The sequence below is a fragment of the Pelophylax lessonae genome, assembly GCF_965119305.1.
Source record: "Pelophylax lessonae genome assembly, chromosome: 12".
Taxonomy (NCBI): Eukaryota; Metazoa; Chordata; class Amphibia; order Anura; family Ranidae; genus Pelophylax; species Pelophylax lessonae.
In genome coordinates, this window is record NC_138779.1 from 208,683,870 (window position 1) to 208,708,869 (window position 25,000).

Genomic DNA, 25,000 nt, shown 5'->3' on the forward strand with positions numbered 1-25,000 from the left:
ATGCAATAAACAAATTTATGTGATACTTATAGACATTCAAAACCTGAAAACGGGTCAGTTTTGACCCTAACACAAGAGGAGGGTTAAGAAAAGAATATGTTTTAATACAATACAGAAAACCAATTGCTGAGTGAATTACATTTGTGAAGAGAATAATAAAAGGATACAAAATAAATAAGGAAAAACTGTGAAAAACAGTGAAAAAACAATACCCGTCGACCTTTCGCCGGTGAGGTGTAGTAATGTTCCAATAAAAAAATCGGAATTCAAGTCACTATCTGGTAACAGACAGTCTAGTATCCCTATTAATTATAAGGTGTATACCGTCGGCAAGTTCATAACCAGGGTTGTCTCACTGGACTGGTAGAGTATCATTGTGTGTACCTTTTGTTTTTAGTATGGTCATGGTGGGTATAGTTGAAGAGTTGGGTTGTACCATTGCAACCAAGGTTGCCATATGGAGAGTGATTTTCCATAGGAACCTTTACTGGATGCAAACATTGTTTCGAGCAGTGTTTGTTGATTAGGTCCAGGGTTTTCTACTGTTGAGGGTGGAAGTTGTTGTTTCCAGTGTCTGGTAATAGTAAGTCTAGCTGCTAGGAGGATGTGTGTTATTACGTGTCTCACACGTTGCGGGAAGGATTCTATTGTTGGGTTTAGTAGAGCTAATCCAGGAGAGGGGGTAATTGCAATGTTGGATATCTGTGATACTTATGCTAAAATGTGAATGAACACATACAATGTGCATAGTTTAATCCGTGCTCATAATTTCTTTCTCTGTAGGTTACTCACTTTCCTGTATGGAGTGCACCTCTACATTAACAACCTCATGTAGTGGTTACACTAGGATTTGCCACCACAGGTCTGTGTGTGGAGCTGCATATATATATACCAGTGATGGTAAGATCAATGTTCGAAAAAAGTTAAATCAAAACTATTTGGTTAGTAGAGATGTCGCGAACATAAAATGTTTCGTTCGAAAAACGGCGAACGCAAACTTCCGCAAATGTTCGTGAACGGGCGAACCGGGCGAACCGCCATAGACTTCAATAGGCAGGCGAATTTTAAAACCCACAGGGACTCTTTCTGGCCACAATAGTGATGGAAAAGTTGTTTCAAGGTGACTAACACCTGGACTGTGGCATGCCGGAGGGGGATCCATGGCAAAACTCCCAAGGAAAATTACGTAGTTGACGCAGAGTCGGGTTTTAATCCATAAAGGGCATAAATCACCTAACATTCCTAAATTGTATGGAATAACGTGCTTTAAAACATCCAGTGTGTGTATACGATCAGGTATGATGTTGTATCAATCAGGTAGTGTAAGGGTTACGCCCGCTTCACTGTGACAGACCAAACTCTGACAGATCAAACTCCCCGTTTAACGCACCGCAAACAACCGCAAACAGTCCAGTCTGTGGGCCTGACACTTACTGGCAAGCAACTGCAATTATATTACAGAGAAAAAATTAAATGACTTTTTTATCTGCAAGGTGCTGTGCCACCCTATATGAGTGGTGGGCAGTGGGCACAGTACAGTCTGTGGACCTGACACTCACTGGCAGGCAACTGCAATTATATTACAGAAGTAAAATTAAATGAATTTTTTATTTGCAAGGCGAACGCGAACAAGCGATGTTCGCCGGCGAATAGTTCGGCACATATCTATTGGTTAGTTGAATGGCCACAAAAAAATGCCTGTTTAAATAACTGTACCAGTCATGACAATATCTGCATACAATTTTCATGATCTTCCTATGTTTGAGTTGGTTTCCTTCAGGTACTCTGCCCCCCCCCCCCCACACACACACACACATTCCACAGACATTCTGGTAGGGTAATTGTCTCCTGTCTTAATTGACCCTAGTATGCATGTATGAACATGAAATAGAGACCTTAGATCAGTGATGGTGAACCTTGGCACCCCAGATGTTTTGGAACTATATTTCCCATGATGCTCAACTACACTGCAGTGTGCAAGAGCATCATGGGGAAATGTAGTTCCAAAACATCTGGGGTGCCAAGGTTCAACATCACTGCCTTAGACTGTAAGCTCCTTGAGGGCAGGGATGGATTTGAAAGTACAATGCCATATAAATGCCTGCAATAAATAAATAAATGCAATTGTTAAATAAAATGATTCCACCTAGAATATTAATCACAAAACACAACTTTGTATGATGTAAGCATTTAAAAAATCTCAGTAGTTTAACGTTTAGTAATCCCATTTTTTTTCTGAATTGCATATTGGGGCAATAAGATAAACCACGCTAAATTAGAAAAACCCTTATTGCACCAAAATACCTTGGTGCCTAGATGCTCAGGGCAAATTTAGCAGTGTCAAGATGGGGTTTATTTATTAAAGCTAGAGAGGGCAAAAGTAGTCACAGTTATGCAGAAAAACCAAGCAGCTTCCAGGTTGTATTGCAAAAGCTTAGCTAAACAAGCTGAGGTTGAAAGCTGATTGGTTTCTTTGCATAACTGTGACTATTTTTGCCCTCTCTAGCTGTAGTAAATAAACCCAAATGTGTCAATTAACTTGATATAATTATGACTAATTTGCATATAAGACTTTAATTTCATGACAAATGTGCAAACATTAAAAAAAAAAAAAGTATTTCAGGAGTTATTATTATTACTACTATTTTTTTTTATGCTGTCATTGTGTCTGACAATTACAATATGAAAAAGATGCATTTCCTAGCAAAAACACACAAGTCACAAGTCAAAGCAAGGCATGGGTCAGAAATACAAATAGATTTTGGGCCTCGTTCAAAAAGGTGTTAAATTTAGGCAGTTGAGCTGCATTTTATACCACTACCTGACAGCCTATCAACACCACTCAAAATTGTTAAAGCAGGGATTGGATGGAGGTGTACAAGTACCAAAGAAATCTCTAGCTTTAGTAAATAAACCCCAAAGTGTCAGTTAACTTGATATAATTATGACTAATTTACTTACATATAAGACTTTAATTTCATGACAAATGTGCAAACATTAAAAAAAAAAAAAAGTCTTTCAGGAGTTATTATTATTACTACTCTTTTTTTTTTATGCTGTCATTGTATCTGACAATTACAATATGAAAAAGATGCATTTTCTAGCAAAAACAATCACAAGTCAAATTGCGGCATGGGTCAGAAATACATAGAGATTTTGGGCCTCGTTCACAAAGGTGTTAAATTTAGGCAGTTGAGCTGCATTTTATACCACCTATCAACACCACTCAAAAATGTTAAAACAGGGATTGGATGGAGGTGTACAAGTACCAAAGAAATACAAAGTAAAATTGGACCAAAACAAGATGAAAGAGTCCAAGATAATTGAAATTGCTGGTGAAAAAAGTTAGAAGCCAGTGCGTTTAGGGGACAACACCACTCCCCCCCTCATCATGGCTACAAGAATAAACATGAAACATAGTCATAATGATGAAAAATGATGTGTAAATATGCATATTAGCATTTACTATAAATTCTAGAACATTACATAATAACAATAAACTGGTCCTATAAACTTCAGTTGTTTGTTCAAATTAGAGAATGGTAATCACTTGCCGAAATCCTAACTGGGAAAATCCATCGTTACTTTGATGTTTAGCAGAGGTGGGGGACTTGAGTCACATGACTTGACTTAAGTCAGACTTAAGTCACCAGTTTGAGGACTTGAGACTTGCTTGACTAAAATTAATAAAAGACTCGACTTGACTTTGACTTGGTATTCATGGCTTCGAGACTTGACTTTGACTTGAGACATATGACTCGAAAATTACTTTACTTTTTTAAGTTATTAAATATTTGCATTTTCTCAAGATGTGTTAAAGCTAAATTAATGTGCCTGTTCTGTTTCTGACACCACAGTCACTTAAAACACCTCAGTGTGTTCTGATTTTTAGGACACTGGCTGTTTAACAATGGAAATACTTACACAACTGATGGAAATCGGATGAAATATCCTCCTATTTTTCTCTCTCATGCTCAGCGTTCACAACCATCTTTAGTTGACCGTACATAAATGTTCACTAAATTTCTCGTCCGATTTTTTTTTTTGTTGTTGACGTTTGTTTGTAGAGTGTGATGTAAGTATGTATACGTGTGACCCCCGAGGCCATGTCTTTGAGTTCCTTCTTGCGGATGTGGCGTGGCTTTTGATCTCGGATCATTCGTGGAACTGCGCTTCGGATTATTCTGAAATTTTGAGATTTATCACTTCTGATCATGCGCTGTCTTTCTTAGCCAATTTTTCACGGACGTACTGTGTACACATTAAACGAAAATTGGTCATGCTGAGGATGGGCGATGAAAATTTTGGTGTTTGTCCCTTTTTGTTTTTTTGTTTTTTGTTGAAAATGTCGGGATCGGCTGCTGAAAGTTGTGTACACACTAGCCGAAAATCGGACGATTTTACCTCGGACGGGAATATTCGGCAGATTTTCTACTAGTGTGTACCCCACTTTAACATGTTTTTAGTGACTGTGGTGTTGAAACATGACTGGATGAAGGATTTTGAGCTGTTTGGGCATTCAAAGTGTTTCTTTAATATGCCAAGAAAAAAGCACTAAGCGGTTTTGTTAATGTTGAAAATAAAACAAAACCTTTCCTGACCACTGACTTTTAACTGATTTAAAGGTGAAAATTGGGGTAGATCAGTATTTTGACTTGATTTGTGACTTGACCAAAATAAATGACTTGACTTGACTTGCTTGACTTCTAGCAGGGACTCGACTTGACTTGCTTGCTTTTCGCCACAGTAACCTGGGACTTGCTTGAGACTTGAAGGTTAAGACTTGAGACTTGCTTGTGACTTGCACATGTGTGACTTACTCCCATGTCTGATGTTTAGTACCAGGGTTATGTCTGCAGCTAGATGCCATAGCCCGGGTATTTTTTTTTTCCCTCAGGCACCAGTCTTTCTGATAAAAGTGGTCCGAGTGGCTCATTCACTACTTTCGGATGGCTTTAAGAAGCAGCTTTCCAGTGGTTTTCAGGCTGATCATGAAGCCCAAGAATCGATCCAACGCTGGCGGCGTCTGGGCACAGAGATGAGCAAAGGAAAGATTGTCTCTGCTCATCCCTGGACTGGACAGAAGTCATGACGTCACTTCCGGTCTCAACCCTATGTTAATAAAGCCATTTTTTTAAAGCAAAAGATCAATTTTGTTTGATCTTTTGCTTTTAAGGGTAGAGGAGAGATATAGGGTCTTTTAGACCCCAGATCTCTCTATAAAGACCTGTCATGCTTTATTGTTATAGCAAGGGATGTTTACATCCTTGTGATTGCACTAAAAATGATTTTTTTTTAAAGGGACAGTGTAAAAATAAAATAAAAGTTATAAAATAAATAAAAAACATTTTTTTAAAGCACCCTTTTTCTCCCCGTGCTCGCACGCAGTGGTAAACACATACGTATATCAAGCCCGTATATGTAAATGGTTCTAGCGCTAGGACTCCTCTGTAACTTTAAACTGGTAATCTGTAGAAATTTTTAGAGCGTCGCCCATGGAGATTTTTAAGTATCGTAATTTGTCACCATTCCACGAGCGTGTACAATTTTAAAGTATGTCATGCTAGGTATCTATTTGGTGTAACATCTTCTTTTATACTTTCCCCAAAATTAGGGTATATATATATATATATATATATATATATATATATATATATATTTATTTTTTAATTAAAATGTATTTTTCCCAAAAAATTGAACTGCTGCACAAAGACTGTGTGACATAAAAAATTGCAATGACCCCCATTTTATTTTCTAGGGCCTGTACTAAAAAATAAATAAATATATATATATATACACATATATATTTAAATAAATATATATATATATATATATATATATATATATATATATATATATATATGTGTGTGTGTATGTATATGTGTATATATATATATATATATATATATATGTATATATATATATAATGTTTGTCAGGTCAACAATTGGCATACGAATGATAAATATAATAATTATATTATATATAAAAATATTATAATGATATATAATAAAAACAGATATTAAATTGCATCACAAAGAGAATGTACACAAAAGCACTGAAAAATCAAGCAGCCACTGATACTTTCCCAATTCATTTCTGCTCTTCCTTCAATCCAAAATACCTGTTGTTGGAATGAAGAGGATAAAATGCATTTACCCCCTCCAACATGTGACAGTGCTTTGTTATAGTGATTGGCTGCTAGGTCCCAGAACTATCACATGGGAGAATAGAAGTTGAGTACCAGTTGGTGGGGAGGTAGATGGACCTTACAGAGGGAGATTAACTTTAGAGAGAGAACCTTACTCATTGCCCTTAACCGGTTGCCGACTGCGCACAGTATATTTACTGCGGCAGTCGGCCCCCGCCAGGCAGAGTGACGTAGGTCTACGTCGCTCGCCTGTCACTCCTTCTAGAGCCAATAGCGGGCGGGCGCGCACCCGCTGAGGCGCGCGCCCGCCTCGGCTCGTTCACGGAGGAGTGCGGGAGTGTGACTGGCGGACCCGATGTCCGCCGGTCACACTACGATCGCCGGTACAGCGGGAGAAAGACAGAGCGGCTTATGTAAACAAGCCACCTGTCATTCTCCCCTGTGTAAAAGTGAAGATCAGACAGTTCTACTATGTAGAACTGTTGATCTTTGTTTTTACACTAGTAGACCTGTCCCTGCACAGTTAGAATCACGCCCCTAGGACACACTTAACCCCTCCCTGTCCAATACTGTTAACCCCTTCCCTGCCAGTGTCATTTTTGCAGTAACAGTGCATATATATAGCACTGATTACTGCAGTAATGTCACTGGTACCCCCAAAAGTGTCAAAAATGTCAGTCAAGGGCCTGATCTGTCCGCCGCAATGTCGCAGTACCGCAAAAAAATCGCAGATCGCCGCCATTACTCATTAAAAAAAAAAACACCAAAAATGACAAAAATCTTTCCCTTTGTTAGTAAACACGATAACTTTTGCGCAAACCAATCAAAATACGCTTTTTGCGATTTTTTTTACCAAACATAGGTAGCGTAAAACAAATTGGCCGAAAATGTTAAAAAATTTTGATTTTTACATTTTTTTGGGGGGAATTTCATATAAAAAAAAGTGAAAAATATTGTTGTTTTTGCAAAAATTACGCTCTTTTTTTGTTTATAGCGCGTGATCAAAAAATCGCACAGGTGATCAAATACCACCAAAAGAAAGCTCTGTTTGTGGGAAAAAAAAGACGTGAAATTCGTTTAGGTATAGCGTCGCACGACCGCGCAATTGTCCGTTAAAGTCACGCAGTAAAAATTCGCAAAAAAAACCCTGGTCTTTTAGCAGGAAAATCCTCCGGTGGTAAAGTGGTTAATGGGCAAACATTTTTTTTTCTTTTTTTTTTTTTTATAAAATGAAATGCAGCCTATAGAATCTCAAAAAATGTGTTGAGCTCTTTGATTTTATTTGCAAAAAATAATTCACTTTGTTTTCCAATAGGTAGTATGAGCTGGACAGTTTACACCATGTTATGTACAAATGTAAGCCAGTGTGACAAGAGTGGAAGTGTCAGCCTCCCCTTTGGAAAGAAGATGAAGATAGGAACATCGTGTTGTACCACTGACTACTGCATTCCAGCTTTGCCCTCCCGTAAGACCCTTCTCCTGCTTTTTTTCTTTGCTGTAAATTGTTCTGTAATGCAATAGGTGCACAGGCAGCAAAAAAAATCCCTTATCTGCTCTATCCAAATTTAGATAGAATGTTTTTTGCTGTTGTCAGGGCTTTAAAGTACAACCATATTGACTGTGACTCAAAAATGGATTTAACATAATTAGTTCAGAAGACATCATTGGAAGTTAAAATAAAGCACATCCTTTATACCAGTGGAATAGTTTGGTGAGTCCAGAAAAAGCAACAAAAACAAAACAATAGTTAAACTGAATGGTATTTAACGGCCTCAATATCCAACACATTAGGAAGGTTAACCACTTGCCGACTGCCGCAAGTACATATACTGCGGCGGTCAGCCCCGGCCAGGCAAAGTAACGTACCGGTACGTCACTAGCCTGTCACTGGCTTGTGAGCCAATAGCGGGCGAGCGCGCGCCCGCCCCGGCTCGTTCCCTAACAAGTCAGTGCGTGTGACCGGCGGACCCGATGTCCGCCGGTCACTCGTGATCGTTCGCCGGGAAGGGAGAAAGGCAGGCGGCTGATGTAAACAAGCCGCCTGTCATTCTCCCCTGTGTAAGAATGGAGATCAGACGGTTCTACTATGTAGGACCGTTGATCTCTGTTTTTACACTAGTAGCCATGTCCCATCACAGTTAGAAACACGCCCCTAGGACACACTTAACCCCTCCCTCTCCAATACAGTTAACCCCTTCCCTGCCAGTGTCATTTTTACAGTAACAGTGCATATGTATAGCACTGATTACTGTAGTAATGTCACTGGTAACCCCAAAAGTGTCAAAAATGTCAGTCAGGGGTCCGATCTGTCCGCCGCAATGTCGAAGTCCTGCAAAAAAAAATCGCAGATCGCCGCCATTACTCGTTAAAAAAAAAAACACCAAAAATGACAAAAATCTTTCCCTTTGTTAGTAAACGCGATAACTTTTGCGCAAACCAATCAAAATACGCTTTTTGCGATTTTTTTTTTTACCAAACATATGTAGCATAAAACAAATTGGCTGAAAATGTTAAAAAATTTTGATTTTTACATTTTTTGGGGGGAATTTCATATAAAAAAATGTGAAAAATATTGTTATTTTTGCAAAATTGACGCTCTTTTTTCGTTTATAGCGCATGATCAAAAAATCGCACAGGTGATCAAATGCCACCAAAAGAAAGCTCTGTTTGTGGGAAAAAAAGGTACAGCGTCGCACATCCGCAATTGTCCGTTAAAGTCACGCGGTAAAAAATCGCAAAAAAAACCCTGGTCAGGAAGGGGGTAAAATCTTCCGGGGCTTAAGTGGTTAAAAGTATAAGGCAACCCCTTCCAAGTTCCTTCTTAAGGACACATTTGACCATCGTTTCTCCGTTACCTCATGGTGGATCTCATAGACACCACTCTCCCTCTTTCCCCTACCCCTACTTTCAATACCTTTTATAACGAGCGACTTAGCAACTTTGTTTAGCCAGTACAGGGTCATCCTTCCCTTAACTAGTTAACGTTCTCCTCCCGTCCCATGCGAGAGTGGCAATCTCTTATCTTCCCACCCTGGTCCCCTCCAATCCCTTCCCTCCTTCAGTGTCGTTTTCACTAATGGCGCTTTTCCACTGCATGGAACCGTACCGGCTCGGCACGCTTTTGTGCTTTTCCACTGCGGTACCGCATGGTATAGGGTCGGAACGGTACGGTACGGTACGGTATAGGTTTGCTTTTCCACTGCATGGAACCGAACGGTACGGTACGGTACGGCTTTGAAAAAACAGTACCTACTCGATTGTGGTTCCAACAGGTACCAAACTGGTACCATATCCCACAATCCTTTGCATGCAGTCACTACTAGCCACTGATTGGTCAGAGAATCACACCCACCCCGTTGTTATCCCACCCACTTAACTTTAGTACTACTTTAGTGGAAAAGCAAACCTATACCGTACCGTACCGAACCGTTCCGATACTATACCATGCGGTACCGCAGTGGAAAAGCAAACCGGGCCAAGCAGGGCCGAGTAGAGCCGAGCCGGTACTAGCCGGTACTTGCAGTGGAAAAGTGCCATAAGTTGATTATTAACCTTGTTTATGTTGTATGTGATACTGTTATTACAAAATGTATGATCTCTCTGAATGTTTACAGAATTTTATTTTACAAAATATTGTATCTTGCTGAACTACAGATAATTGTAACTTTTTTGAAAAAAACGAAACAATAGTTAAACACATACAGTACACGCTTTATGGCTTTCTGTGGTTCCATGGCCACTGTGCTACCATCTCAGATGGTTTGCTGGCAAATGGACCCCCCAATGAGAGTGGGAAAACCTTAACTGGATAATAGCCTAAGGTGATTGCAAAGGTAAATATTTAGAACAAAAATAATAATAACAAACATATCTATACTTACCTGCTCTGATAAATGGATGAGTGAATTGCACAGAGCAGACATGAACCTCCTCTTCTCTGGTCCCCCGTCAGCACGGCTGGCCCCTCCTCCGGGGGCTGACTGGCAACTTTTGGCCCAGGGGGCAAGTACAATTCAGAGGCCCATGGTGCAGCGATTCGGCCCCCCTCCCACTCTCCCCCCTCCCGGCTTCCTTCTGACCCCCATTCCAGCCAGAATCTCCGCTCCAGGTACTCTCTATCCATCGGCTGAATCAGGGGACAGTTGGGGGGGGAGCTGGGACAGCTCGGTGGGGGCTGGCTGGGGGAGGAGAGTCTCCAGTGGGGCATAGAACCGGCCTCTGCTCAGACACAGTTTACACCATCCATGCTGGGGGGGGGGGGGGTCTGCTCTCTGTCCTTTTCTTTATCCCACCCTCAGTAGGTCAGCGGTGGGGACTTTTTACTTCTCTTCACCAGGAATCCTTTAGGCATGTCTGTGGCAGAATCAGTGCAGCCTTGTTACAGGGCATCAAAGCGGCCCAGGGGGCAATTGCCCCCCTGCCCCCTGGCCCAGTCCTCCCCTGCGCCTCCTCCCTGTCCAGGTGGCTTCCCACGAGGGCACGCAATTGACACAGACCGTGAGACTCAGCCCCGCTCCCTGCTCCCTCTTCACTGGTTTGATTGACAGCACTGGGAGCCAATGGCTCCCGGTTCCTCAGAAAATCCAGCTAGGCCCGGAAGTGAGAGGAGAGAAGAGCTGTAGAAGTGCCCATCTCTGGATCATATGAAGGGTTCAGGTAAGTAAAACGGTTTGGGGGGGGGGTGAGGGGGGATGCTGATGCCTAAACATTTTTTACCCTAATGCAAGTAATGCATTAGGGTAAAAATGTTTAGGCTTTAGAACCACTTTAACTGCAGGCCACAGCATCACCCGAGGCTACAGGTGCATATTACCTTCTAAATGGGAGTGGAGCCATTGATTAGACTTGTGTACTGCAGAAAACTTTGTTTTGTTTCCTTTTCATTCGTAAAATATATAGTTTCATACAGTTATATTCGTTATGTTACGTTAATTCGTTTTCAGGTCATTTGTTATTTCTGCAGAAAATATAATCGTTATAAGTAACTAATCGATTTGTTTTATTGTTTAATTGTTTCATTTTCAGGTAATTAGTATATATATATATATATATATATATATATACAGTATCTCACAAAAGTGAGTACACCCCTCACATTTTTGTAAATATTTTATTCTATCCTTTCATGTGACAACATTGAAGAAATTACACTTTGCTACAATATAAAGTAGTGAGTGTACAGCTTGTATAACAGTGTAAATTTGCTGTCCCCTCAAAATAACTCAACACACAGCCATTAATGTCTAAACCGCTGGCAACAAAAGTGAGTACACCCCTAAGTGAAAATGTCCAAATTGAACCCAACTAGCTGTTTTCCCTGCCTGGTGTCATGTGACTCGTTAGTGTTACAAGGTCTCAGGTGTGAATGAGGAGCAGGTGTGTTAAATTTGGTGTTATCGCTCTCACTCTCTCATACTGGTCACTAGAAGTTAAACATGGCATCTCATGGCAAAGAACTGTCTGAGGATCTGAAAAAAAGAATTGTTGCTCTACATAAAGATGGCCTAGGCTATAAGAAGATTGCCAAGACCCTGAAACTGAGCTGCAGCACAGTGGCCATGACCATACAGCGGTTTAACAGGACAGGTTCCCTTTAGAACAGGCCTTGCTATACTCGACCAAAGAGGTTGAGTGCTCGTGCTCAGCGTCATATCCAGAGGTTGTCTTTGGGAAATAGACGTATGAGTGCTGCCACTGGGGGGGTCAGCCTGTCAGTTCTCAGACCATACACCACACACTGCAGCAGGACTGCAATACTGCAGTGGACAATCAGACACTAACTGGTGCTTTTAACAATTTGCAGCAACTAATGACACGAATACAGTGATCAGTGCTAAAAATATGTGCTGTCACTGTAAAAATGACACTGGCTAGGATGGAGTTAAAATGCTAAGGAGATCAAAGGGTTAACTGTGTGCCTAACCAGTGTTTATACGTGTACTGTATGGGGTGCTTTTACTAAGGGAAGTGATATTTTTTTTTGTCCCTATTTTGCAGGAACAAAAAATCCATTCCTTCTCACCTGTCAGAACGGAGATCTGCCTTGTTTACAGATCTCAGTTCTGTGTGTTTTACTAGCGATTGGCGGGTGCCGCAGGACATCCAGTACCCGACACCCACAGATCGGCTTCTGCTGTGATTAATTCCCCTGCAGGCGGAAGTGCAGAATCATGTATATATGTGGTTCTGCACAGGAGAACCCCCCCACCCCCCTGTAGTAGTAAATCTGCTATAGGGCGGATGGCAAGTGAGTAATGAACATGGTTGCACTAGTAGTTGACCTTGAGGGAGGCTCTCCTTAAGGCCAGATTCACACCTATGCAGTTCGCTTTTGATCCATTTCTGCAATGCTTTTTGAGGTGCGTTTTTGCACACACGTGATGCGGTTTTCACTAATTTTCAATGCATTTTGCATTTTTTATGCTTTTTTTTTGCCCAATTTGTTGTTGGGCAGATTAAAAAATGCAAAATGCATCAAAAACGCACTATGTGTTTTCTGCAGCATTTCCATTGAAGTCTTTGGAACCAAAAATGCCACCAAGGAGCATTATTGCCATTCTTTACAGCCCATAATTAGCACTGTATGCTGATTCCTATCATAATATTGGTGAGCAGGGACTCAAGAGGGGAGCACAAAGTGATTCACCGATATTTGTTTCAAGCACCGGCACTTTGGAAGCACGGTTTTTTTAAGCACTGTCACTTTTTAAGCACCAAAGACATTTTATGATTTGCACTTTATAAATTGCACTTTATTGTTTGATCGATTGTATATTTAGATTCATGATATTAATATTGCACTTGAGATTGCATTGATTTAGCACTAGCATTTTGTAGTAGATCCCATATTAGCAACGCTTACACCCATACAACATCAAATATTTTGTGAGGCCCATGCCTCCATGATCAGCAGCAGCTAAACTAAATAAGCACTTTTTAAACTAGCACCTTTTAATATTTGTTGAGATATTCCTGTGCACAGGTACACATTTTACTATATACAGGGCTGCCATCAGAGGGGAACAGTCCATGCACATATAGGGGGCCCAGACGTCCCAAGGGGCCCAGGCACAACCAACCAGTTGTTGCTGGGTCTAAACCCCTCCAGAACATCCTGCCAAATACCCAGTCAGTGTAACTGCTACCACAGGCTGTGCAGCAATCAGAGCTTGCCCCTCCTCCAAGCACCAGCATTCAGAGGAGGAGGAAGTTCCTCCTCCAAACTTATCTGGTCCCAGTGCTCAGCCTACTAACTTCTACCTGTCCTGTAGCCCACTGCTGCAATGAGAAGGAATAGATCCGGATGTAAGCTGGGGTCTTCACAATGCTCGCTCCTCCCCTTCCACTACCCCAACTATTTTCTTAAAGCTCTCCACTCTCCTTAACCCACTTTGCTCTTCCCTTCTATCTTTGTTTTGGGGACCCTATTGAAAGGAAATGGGTTCTAGGGACCATGATGTAAGGGGGCACTTTGAGATCCTAATGTAAGGGAAGACTTTGGGGAGCCTAATGAAATTGGGGTCTCTGATGTAAGGGCGAACTCTGGGGACCCGAATTTAAGGAGGGGGAACTCTGGGGACCCTGATGTAAGGCGAGGGGGGAACTCTGGAGACCCTGACATAAGAAGAAGGGACTCTTGGGATCCTGATGTATGGGGGGATGACTCTGGGAACACTGATGAAAGGAGGAGGACACTGGGGAACCGGATGTAAGGGAGGGAGATTTGAGGACCCTAATTAAAGGGGTAAACTGTGAATAAAGGGGTCAGGTCCGAGGGGCCCAGGCCTAAAGCTGTGTAAGGTACAAACTAGGGACCGGCTGTTTTCCACACACCTTCATTTATCCCCCTTGCTTTTCAGTTGACTAAAGCTGTGCAAGGGGCCCCATCATTTCTGATGGCTGTCCTGACTATATATTTATAAATTTTAAATACCATCTTTTCTTTTCTTTAAGTGATCACATAATCTCTGTTTTCATCTGCATAAGGGGCTTAGAGAGATGTGGGTAGAGAAACAACATTACACTGATCTCCCCAGTGAATATTACTGCAGGGTGGGGGTGTGTGATCACAAGTCTTGGCGATTTGAGGGCAGGTAGGCTGTTCACCCAGCACAGCCAGAAAACTGTCCACATTGTTATGGGGGTGCTTTCATGATCCACCACGGCCTGTTTGAAACAGAAGCAGGGGGGCTGGTAGAATCAAAAGGTATTTCACAAAAAGGAACAAATATAAAAGAACAGGATACTTTTTAATGCAAGTACATGGTACAACAGACACATATCGGGAATATGATAACTTTGGGTAACATTTTTGTTAGGAACTTTGACTGTACAATGTTTACCATTAAAAATATGTGGACTTTAATTCTATGCCAACATATTCAATTTCTTTTTTTTTTTTCTCTTAGTGCCATCTTATAACTCAGTGTCCAATGGATTGAAATGCCCATCCTGCTTGTCTTTATATTCTCCCTGGTGTAACTCTTCAGATACCATGCAATGCACAGGGGATGAGAACACGTGTCTTCTTCAGACGACACGCATAAGTGGTAAGTATAACAGATGGAGGCAACATTAGCTCAGAACATTCTTTATTTTAACCACTTTACCACCGGAGGATTTTGCCGTCTTACGTCCAGGCCACTTTTTGCGATTCGGCACTGTGCGACTTTAACTGAAAATTGCGCGGTCGTGCGACGCCATACCCAATCGAAATTTACGACCTTTTTTCCCCACAAACAGAGCTTTCTTTTGGTGGTATTTGATCACCTGTGCGATTTTTACTTTTTGCGCTATAAACAAAAAAATAGCGTACATTTTGAAAAAATAACAATATTTTTCACATTTTTTTAAATGAAATTCCCCCCAAAAAATGTAAAAATCAAATTTTTTTTAATTTTTGGCCAATTTGTTTTCTGCTACCTATGTTTGGTAAAAAAAATCACAATAAGCATATTTTGTTTGGTTTGCGCAAAAGTTATTGCGTTTACTAACTAAGGGAAAGATTTCTGTCATTTTTGGTGTTTTTTTTTTTTAACGAGTAATGGCGGCGATCTGCAATTTTTTTTGCGGGACTGCGACACTTTTGGGGGTACCAGTGACATTACTACAGTAATCAGTGCTATAAATATGCACTGTTACTGTAAAAATGACACTGGCAGGGAAGGGGTTAATTTTATTGGAGAGGGAGGGGTTAATGTATGCCTGGTGCTTACTGATGTGTGTGGGGGGAGGTGACTGAGTGACACAGGGACAGATCGCAGGTTCAGCTATGCTGAACCCTGCAATCTATCACTGTCTGTCACTTAGGAGATCCGCCCGCTTTGTTTACACAAGCGGGCGGATCTCCAGACTCGAATTCCCGACGATCGGGGAAGAGCAGCGGCGATCGCCGCCGCTCCTCCCCTGGCCCGACTCCCGCTGTGACTGAATACAGCGGGAGCGAGCCTCCGGCGGCGCGCGTGCGCCGCCCACAAGGGGATGAGTCCAGCGACATAGGTCTACATCGTGGGACGGGAACTAACCACTTTGCCGCAGTAGAGCTCCAGTGAGCGGTCGGCAAGTGGTTAACATATCATTCACCCCGTACTAATATTAGATGAGGAAAGTATTTATTTTTTTAACAAATGCAGTTTTATTTACTTAAAACAGAGAAAGTAAAGCAATACAAAATCAAATCATAAAGTGGTACAAAAATAGGTACAAAACGAAATAGTACAATACACGAGATTCTTTAGAGCAGCCTTTCTCAACCTTTTTAATAGAGAAGAACCCTTTAAATAATATTCCAGTCTCAGGGAACCCCTTCTAACAATTACTATGTCTACAGCTCACTGTATGTTAGTATGAAGGTCAAGGAGAAGAATACACCTTACTAGTGGTGGGCCGAACACCCCCCTGTTTGGTTCGCACCAGAACATCTCAAACAAGGGGAAATGTTCTAGCGAACTCTATTAAATTCTATGGGACACGAAAATGAAAAATCAAAAGTCCTCGTTTTAAAGGCTTATAAGCAAGTTATTGCCATAGAAAGTGTATGGGGTCCCGGGTACTGCCTTGGGGGACATGTATCAATGCAACAATTTTTTTTTTTTTTTAAAACAATCGTTGATTTTAATAATGCTTAAAGTGATACAATAAAAATGACAAATTCCTTTAAATATCGTTCCTGGGGGTTCCCTGAAATGTGCCTGTAAAGTGGTGCATTTGTAGGATGTATGGAGCCTGCTGCAGCAATACTGACATTTCTAAATGAACAAATTTAAACTTGCTCGCGGCTGTAATGTATTGTCGGTTCCCGGCAATACAGATAAACACACACAACACAACAGAAAATGGTCTTCCCCAAACACAAGGTTGGAAGAAAACAATTGTGCAAACTGTCTTTGTATGCTGTAGTATTAACAGTACCCTTCACTGGAAACACCATAACTCAATCATTTGGAGGGGTCTCCAAATACACTTAACCATTTAGTGTACATGGACATGTAAGGCCAGCAAGAAACATACACTGATATTGTAGACATAAAGGAATACGGGTTTGTTTAAAAGCAAAACTAGCTGATCCAAGCAATATTGTATTACATGTGAAAACATTCTAACTTCAGCACCTTATTGGTGGATGAAGATAAGAAAGGCTATCATGCAAAAGACTCAAACAAATGATGGCTTCCCCATGTGTAATCTTGCATACTGGTGTACCACTTAGAAATATGGGCACATTGAATTTGTGGATACAGTCTCTAACCGGCATAATCATTTGTGTGCATACAAACAATCTATAAGATTACCTTCACAACATTTTTCAAATAAGCAATTTAATAAAACAAACACATTTTAAAGTTCCCCCAAAAACTGTGTTTCCATTTAGTAAGATTCAATGGCCAGTACATGACCTGAATAAAATCGCCGAGTGGGCAACTACATGGCAAATGAGGTTTAATGTGGAGAAGTGTAAGGTATTGCATTTGGGGACTAAAAACATAAAAGCACAATAAACAAGCAAAAAATTGGGGGAGCAAACCCTGAACATGTATATCTAAAGCCGGTGCAGCTATGGTCTTAGTAGAAGATAGACTTAGCAATAGCATGCAATGTCAAGCTGCAGCTGTCAAAGCCGGCAGAATATTAGCATGCATAAGGAAGGGGATATATTCCAGAGATAAATCTATAATCCTATGACTTTATAAATCACTGGCCGGACCACCTCTGGAGTATTCTGTCTAGTTCTGGTCACCGATCCTCAGAAGGGATGTGTTGGAGCTGGAAAGAGTCCAGAAAAGAGCAACTAAACTGATTAGGGGATTGGAGGACCTTAATTATGAAGAGCGTCTGCAATCGCTTGATTTATTCTCCCTGGAGAGGAGACGCCTGAGAGGGGATATGATAGAGATTTATAAATACCTAAACGGTGATCTCAGCATAGAAAAAAAAAATATTCAGTTGCAGGGAACGCATGAGGACACAAGGCCATACAATGCAATTGGAGGAGAAGCATTTTAACCTCAGGCTACGCAGGGGGTTCTTTACAGTAAGGGCTACAAGACTGTGGAATTCTCTACCACAAATGGTAGTAACTGCAGAAAGTATGGCTACTTTCAAGACTCTTGGATGTACATCTCAAGGATCAAAACATTCAGGGGTATGGGAAATGATGATGGCCATACACACCTACACAGGTTGAACTAGATAGACTATTGTCTTTATTCAACCTCAACTACTATGTAACTATGTAAGTCTTATTCTGTTTTTATAAACACAAAAAAATAGTCCAGGCGCTGATCCTGCAGATAAGTCCCTGGGTAATCATGGACCCAAACAATATGGTAACGTGTCAATAACCAATTGAATAATTCAGTACCAAGGCTGCCAGACCCTTAACATGGGATGATGTCACAAACTGTAAATACTGGAAAAGAAGGGTGGTGCTCACTGGTGTCTATATAATACTTCGCTCTATGGATGATGAACTGGAGAGTGTCTCTTGAATAATAATAGCATTTATTGAAGAAATTGAAAATAAGCATGTATACAGTATATAAATATAAATTGTGCCAAGCCAGTCCCGAAACTCCCAGACCTCCTTAGAGTGCTGTGGGATTCCCTAATGAGACCAAGGGGAATGCTTGATACAGCAGATGGTACCTGGTGGGGGATGAAGATCCCCAAACGCCACTGTAGTAGACTCGGCTGGAGCGGGCACTGCGCGCGGCCGTCACACAGACCCACAGCCGGATGGAACTCTCCTACGCCGGGTTGCCGGATCCGCCGGATCTTCCGCGGTAACCGGAAGTGACGTGAGGATCGCGTCTCCGGAAGTGCCGATCAGCTGGTGATAGGAAGTCGGGCTGGTTACGGGCATCAACACACGTTTTCTGGTTGCCGCAACTACATGTTTCGCGCGCATGCGCTTTGTCAAGTCCTCCACCACCAAGCATTCCCCTTGGTCTCATTAGGGAATCCCACAGCACTCTAAGGAGGTCTGGGAGTTTCGGGACTGGCTTGACACAATTTATATTTATATATATATATGCTTATTTTCAATTTCTTCAATAAATGCTATTATTATTCAAGAGACACTCTCCAGTTCATCATCCATAGAGCGAAGTATTTTATAGACACCAGTGAGTGCCACCCTTCTTTTCCAGTATTTACTTATTCTGTTTTTATTTACTTTATTTGCCTAGTTCTAGGTTTTGAAGAATTTATTTTAGAATACATTTCCCAATTGAATAATTGATATTTTGAATTTTTCAGAGGCTGTGCCACGATCAACAGCATATCGTGGTTGCGCCACAAAAAGCATCTGCGATCTCGGCAACCTATATTACAGCGTCAACAGAATATTTACAGATGTCCGGTTCCGCTGCACTAGTGGAAGCATAATGGGTCTCCAAACTCACTTCTACCTCCCATCAGCCATTTGTCTTTTATTCTTTAAATTACAGTTTGTATTGAGAACAATTACTTTGATTACTTCAACTTAAAAGGGTACTTCAGTAACAAAAAAGCATGTGCCCATGTGAAAAAGAACAGTTTTCTCTGCAATACTCACCTTTATTCTGGTAGTTTCCCCCACAGAAGGTTCACTCAATCATTCTGTTGGCCTCTTTCTTCTGATTGGATAAGGACCATCATCATCCAACCTACTTACCATGGACCCAAGCTGTCATAGATCCGCCTCTCAGGCAAGGGGCATCAAAGGGGAGGGAGGGGCAGGGAGTGAGGGAAGCTGTTGAAAGTTGGAGTTCAGCTTTTTTAAAAATAAAAATGTTCGTTTTTTCAAACTGCATACATTTTTTCCTTTCTTTCAATCATTCTTATTGTAACAAAGTAACACACTTTTGGTATCATTAGAACTACAATTCCTGAAACATGACTTAGACCTGGTCCACACTAACGCGACTTGTCAGGCGACTTGTCAGCCTGACACGGCGCGCTCCCTTGCGGTCCATTGACCGTTACAGCACCTGTTCTAATAGGACGCTCCAACTTAGAAAAAGGGTCCTGTACTACTTCGGGGCGACCTCGGAGCGACTTGCATAGACTTTCATTATGTGAAGTCCCTGCAAGTCGCTCCGAAGTCGTGGTGCATGGTAATGCACAAGTCGCCCCCAAAGTAGTAAGGAGTCGTGTCGCCTTAGTGCCTTAGTGTGAACCGACTCTCAAAGTGACTGTAAAGGCTAAGATAAAATAAAAATAACAAACATGTACTGTGCAGTGGTATTGGACAAAGTGGCCCTGAACCCTCTCTTCTGGAGTCCTCCTCTGGCCCTCTTGGCTTCTTCTCTTCTCTGTACACCACTTAATTGCTAATTGCTATGGCGGCATACATACGGGCAGACATGGGGGCACATCGATCTCAAGCTTGGGCGTGTGCGTCCATAGACACATAAAGTATGGTTTGGCCCCGCTCCCATTCTCTGCTTGCAGGGTTTGATTGACAGCAGCAGGAGCCAATGGCTCCCACTGCTGCCTCTCTGTTATGTGAATGTTGGAAGAGAGGAGAAGCCACTAGAAATGGGCACAGTACTAGATCGAGTCAGGACTCAGGTAAGTATAAAGGGGGGGTTGAGGGAACTATAAAAATACTGGGACATTTTTTTTTTACCATAAACTGACCTCCCACAGCTCTCCTCCCCCAGTCTAAGGACTACAGCGTGAGGGGCTGAGATTCCCCTGTGACGTGAGTCGGGACATCGTGTGACCGCTATGCTGTCCACTCAGCCCCTCCTGCTATCGTCCTTAGATTGAGGGAGAAGAGTGGCCGGAGGTCAGATGACCACACAGTGGGACTCTGAAATATAGTATTTAGCAGCATCATTTTTAAAAATCTTTGACACTGTGTATTATACCTTGCTATACCAGAGGGTCTGGCAGTAATGCTTTTCACTGACTTTACTGCCACATGAAATAGCAGAAGGAGGGGAGGGGTGGGTTTGGAGATCACTCACACGCTAGGAACTGACAGGCAGAGGAGGGGGAGAGGGGAGAGAGAGGAGAAACTCTAACACAGTGGAATGATGGAGGCATGTAAACTGACCACAGTATCATGGATCAGCAGCCATAATTACTGTGGTCTATTCACATAGGGGACACAGGAACAGGCAGGATCAACCAGGTTTTTTAAAACATAGAAAGGGTCAAGGGTGCGTGGCGACCGCCGAGCAAGATGGCCGCTTAGGCAGTGAGCTCCGGTGTGACACCGGAAGGACCCATCTTGTCTGCTTAAACTTACCTTGATGTAAGTTTTTATTACTTGTTTGCCATATTAAATCGCAGTCTTAACTCAGAGGCGCCTGTTTTCTCTTTTGTTTGTTGCATGTTTGGAGATTGCTTCTGCTCCCCAACAGGCTGGCCCTGAGCATTCAGACTATTTCCTCATTTCACCTTAAGACTTTATCATAGCCTTCATGTGCTACTATATGGACTATCGTTTTTATGTAGTGCTAACAGCTTGCGCCACTTGTTCCATTTCTTGTCTGTATTTTTCAATTGTTTTTGCTAGCTGCTGATATTGGATGTGCCAGCGTGATTTCTATTTTGATATAATTCGTGATTATCCGACGCATTTCATCACAATGGACGTCATCCATTGGAATAAAACTCATCTTTTCAGGGAATCTTTGAATCAGGGAATTACCTAACAACTGAACTGTTAATTCTTTCATCAGTGTATTCCTCACACTTGCCTTTTGTACTACTTGCCCTTCCCTATTAGATTGTAAGCTCTCAGGAGCAGGGCTTTCCTAACCCACATATATATGACATTGTATTGTAAATGTATTGTCTCCCTTTATAATGTTAAACATTGTTAACACAGTTGGTACTATATAAACACTGTATTATAATATGATAATAATTTGTTGCCATATACTGCCTCCGACAGTTCATTCTTGCACATTTCCTTGCCTTAAGCCCCGCAAAGATTCTTAGATAGAAATATTGGCTAAAGTTTGTAAGATTCATTCGTAACTTAACTTGACCTTTGCGGCTGTCAGACATATGTCATGCATGTATTAGCATGACCGAAATATCTGCTTACACTTGTTTGTTCCGAAAGCTAGAAAAGTCATCTTAGTCACACCTATTGATAGCATCTCAAACCTTTTCAAAGCAACGAAGAGTCTTCTCCTGTTTTGCTCCACACCTGCAACTACTTATGACATGATTAAAGATTTTACCTGAAAAATTTCAGAAAAGACTGAGACTTCGGAACAAATTACACCAATCTATGGGAAGCTGTATAATGCGATCCTTTATTGGAATTCTGCTGGGCGTGCTTTTGGCTCTTGTAGCAAAGAGTAAGTAGATTGTAAATATTAAAATAACATCTAAATGTTATTTTTATTATAGTGTTAATCAATCTCGGAGTGTCTTGCGTAATCAGATCTAAAGCTTGGGCTCAGTAAAGGGCATGATAGACCTCCGCAGGGAGACCACTGCTTTCACACATAGAGCGAGGGTCCTGTAACATGCTGGGAGATTTGTCTAGGCTATGGCTGCTTTCCAAAGAAAACAAACTTTAAGTGCCGGTTCACACTGATCCGGTCACGCTCCCATTGTTCGGTACAGGAACCGTTCTAATAGGTGCGACACAAGTCGCTCCGACTTAGAAAAAGGTTCCTGTACTACTTCAGGGCGACCTGGAGCGACTTGCATAGACATTCATATTATGAAGTCCGTGCAAGTCGCGCCGAAGTCGCGGTGCACGCGACTTCACAGGTCTCCCCCAAAGTCATGCCGCTGCAGTGTGAACTGGCACTTCGACATTTTTGTTTTGATGTACCTAGAATGATTGTAAACCCATTACTGGGGAGAACAAAAAATAGTAGTTTATGTTTGAGGGGGATACAAAAAGCACTTTTACTTACCTGATCCTCCACTTCCTTGGCAGCCAGCTGTATCCACTCCTCCCCTATGCTATGGCAGTTTACTGTCCTTCAACATCCAGGTCAGGCTTATAAGCTCTACATCGGTCTTGATGACGTCAGAGGAGCTGCAACCACCACACTATAGAAGAAAAGATGCTGCAAGGACCAGTTGACATGTACAGAATGAAAAAAAAAAATGTTTTTTTTTTCCTTTTGCGATTCGTTATTTGAATAATTTTGTTTAGTTAAATTTGTTAAAATTTGTTTAATTCGTCTTCTGGAATTCATTTTGTTCGGTTTATTTGTTTTCAAATTTGATTCAAATTCGATTAAAATTTTTATTCTTTTCAAAATACCTATTTTGGAAGACTGTTATATTCTTTTAATTTTATTCTATATTATTCTAGTATATTGTTTTTTTTTTTATTCTATTATTTATTTATTGTATTATTATTCATTTATTTATTTTTTAATTTTTATTAATTTATTCTATTCTATCCTATTCTTTTTTCCTATTTTCCATTCTATTTATGCACTGAAATGTACGTGCATATATATATATATTTCCCCACATACTTTCATACTATCGGTGTAATTATTCTTATATCCATATTTGTCAAAAAACGTTGGAGGTCCAACCTCTCTGAGATTAGAGCTCTGGTACATCTAACCTATCCAACCTCTCCGAGATTAGAGCTCTGGTACATCTAACCTATCCTACCTCTCCGAGATTAGAGCTCTGGTACATCTAACCTATCCAACCTCTCAGAGATTAGAGCTCTGGTACATCTAACCTATCCTACCTCTCCAAGATTAGAGCTCTGGTACATCTAACCTATCCAACCTCTCAGAGATTAGAGCTCTGGTACATCTAACCTATCCAACCTCTCCGAGATTAGAGCTCTGGTACATCTAACCTATCCTACCTCTCCGAGAGTAGAGCTCTGGTACATCTAACCTATCCAACCTCTCCGAGATTGGAGCTCTGGTACATCTAACCTATCCTACCTCTCCGAGATTAGAGCTCTGGTACATCTAACCTATCCAACCTCTCTGAGATTAGAGCTCTGGTACATCTAACCTATCCAACCTCTCCGAGATTAGAGCTCTGGTACATCTAACCTATCCAACCTCTCCGAGATTAGAGCTCTGGTACATCTAACCTATCCTACCTCTCCGAGATTAGAGCTCTGGTACATCTAACCTATCCAACCTCTCAGAGATTAGAGCTCTGGTACATCTAACCTATCCTACCTCTCCGAGATTAGAGCTCTGGTACATCTAACCTATCCTACCTCTCCGAGATTAGAGCTCTGGTACATCTAACCTATCCAACCTCTCAGAGATTAGAGCTCTGGTACATCTAACCTATCCTACCTCTCCGAGATTAGAGCTCTGGTACATCTAACCTATCCAACCTCTCCGAGATTAGAGCTCTGGTACATCTAACCTATCCAACCTCTCCGAGATTAGAGCTCTGGTACATCTAACCTATCCAACCTCTCTGAGATTAGAGCTCTGGTACATCTAACCTACAACTATGAAAAAAAAAGATACATAGCCCTCAGATCTTCATCTATACACAATATCAGTCAATTGTGGAGTCCAAATGACTTCCAAAACCACTTCCTGACGTCTCATTTATTATTATTACCAGATGTCGTTATCTGGTTTTCACATCTATGTAGAATTGTGATGACTATGTTGTACACTGCTAGTTTGTTGTAGACCTTGTCTCTGTGTCCCTCGCATTATGTATTTTATTTTCCATTTGTAGTGTTCTGAAACTTTCAATATTTTCAAATTTTAAATTGATGAAAAAAAAAAAAAAAATAGTACAATTTTCACTCAATCTTTTTAAACTGTAAACATAATTCTCTCATTTTAGGCAACTCGCTCTCCTGCATACAATGTTCCTCTGAAACCTCCACCTCCTGCACGGGTCCCAGCGTTTCTTGTTCTTCGGGCTCTTTGTGTACAGTTATATACACCGTACATACTATAGGTAAGTTGTCTTTCAATATGAAACCCAATGTGTTTGTTCCATTACTCTTATCTCCAATTGGATGGTAGGATGGACAAGTCACCCCTTTAGCATTTTATTGGCCTATCTTTTGGCCCACCCCTGATTAACCACTTCTGGACCGGAAGGATTTGCCCTATATATATAGATTCCTGGAGGGTTAGACTCCCAGACATTAGAGATTATACTTATTATTCATCAGCACATGGGGCCTATTTAACCACTTTAACCACTTTAAGACGGAAGGATTTGCCCCCTTAATGACCAGGCCATATTTTGCGATTCGGCACTGCGTTAATTTAACGGACAATTGCGCGGCCGTGCGACGCTGTCCCCAAATAAAATTGATGTCATTTTTTTCCCCAAAAATAGAGCTTTCTTTTGGTGGTAGTTGATCACCTGTGTGATTTTTATTTTTTTGCGCTTTAAACAAAAAAACAGCGACAATTCATAAA

General features: G+C 41.2%; 1 protein-coding gene across 1 annotated transcript in view; it reads left to right on the forward strand.

Annotated features, from left to right (window-relative positions):
- The window catches only part of LOC309569011 (uncharacterized protein), a 168,933-nt gene extending 149,596 nt beyond the window's left edge, over positions 1-19,337 (forward strand). The window contains exon 6 of the mRNA XM_082274771.1: positions 18,906-19,337. Coding sequence (XP_082130897.1) covers positions 18,906-19,135 — 230 coding nt within the window. The 3' untranslated portion in view covers positions 19,136-19,337. The remainder of the gene's footprint in view (positions 1-18,905) is intronic.
- Positions 19,338-25,000: the final 5,663 nt, after the last annotated feature.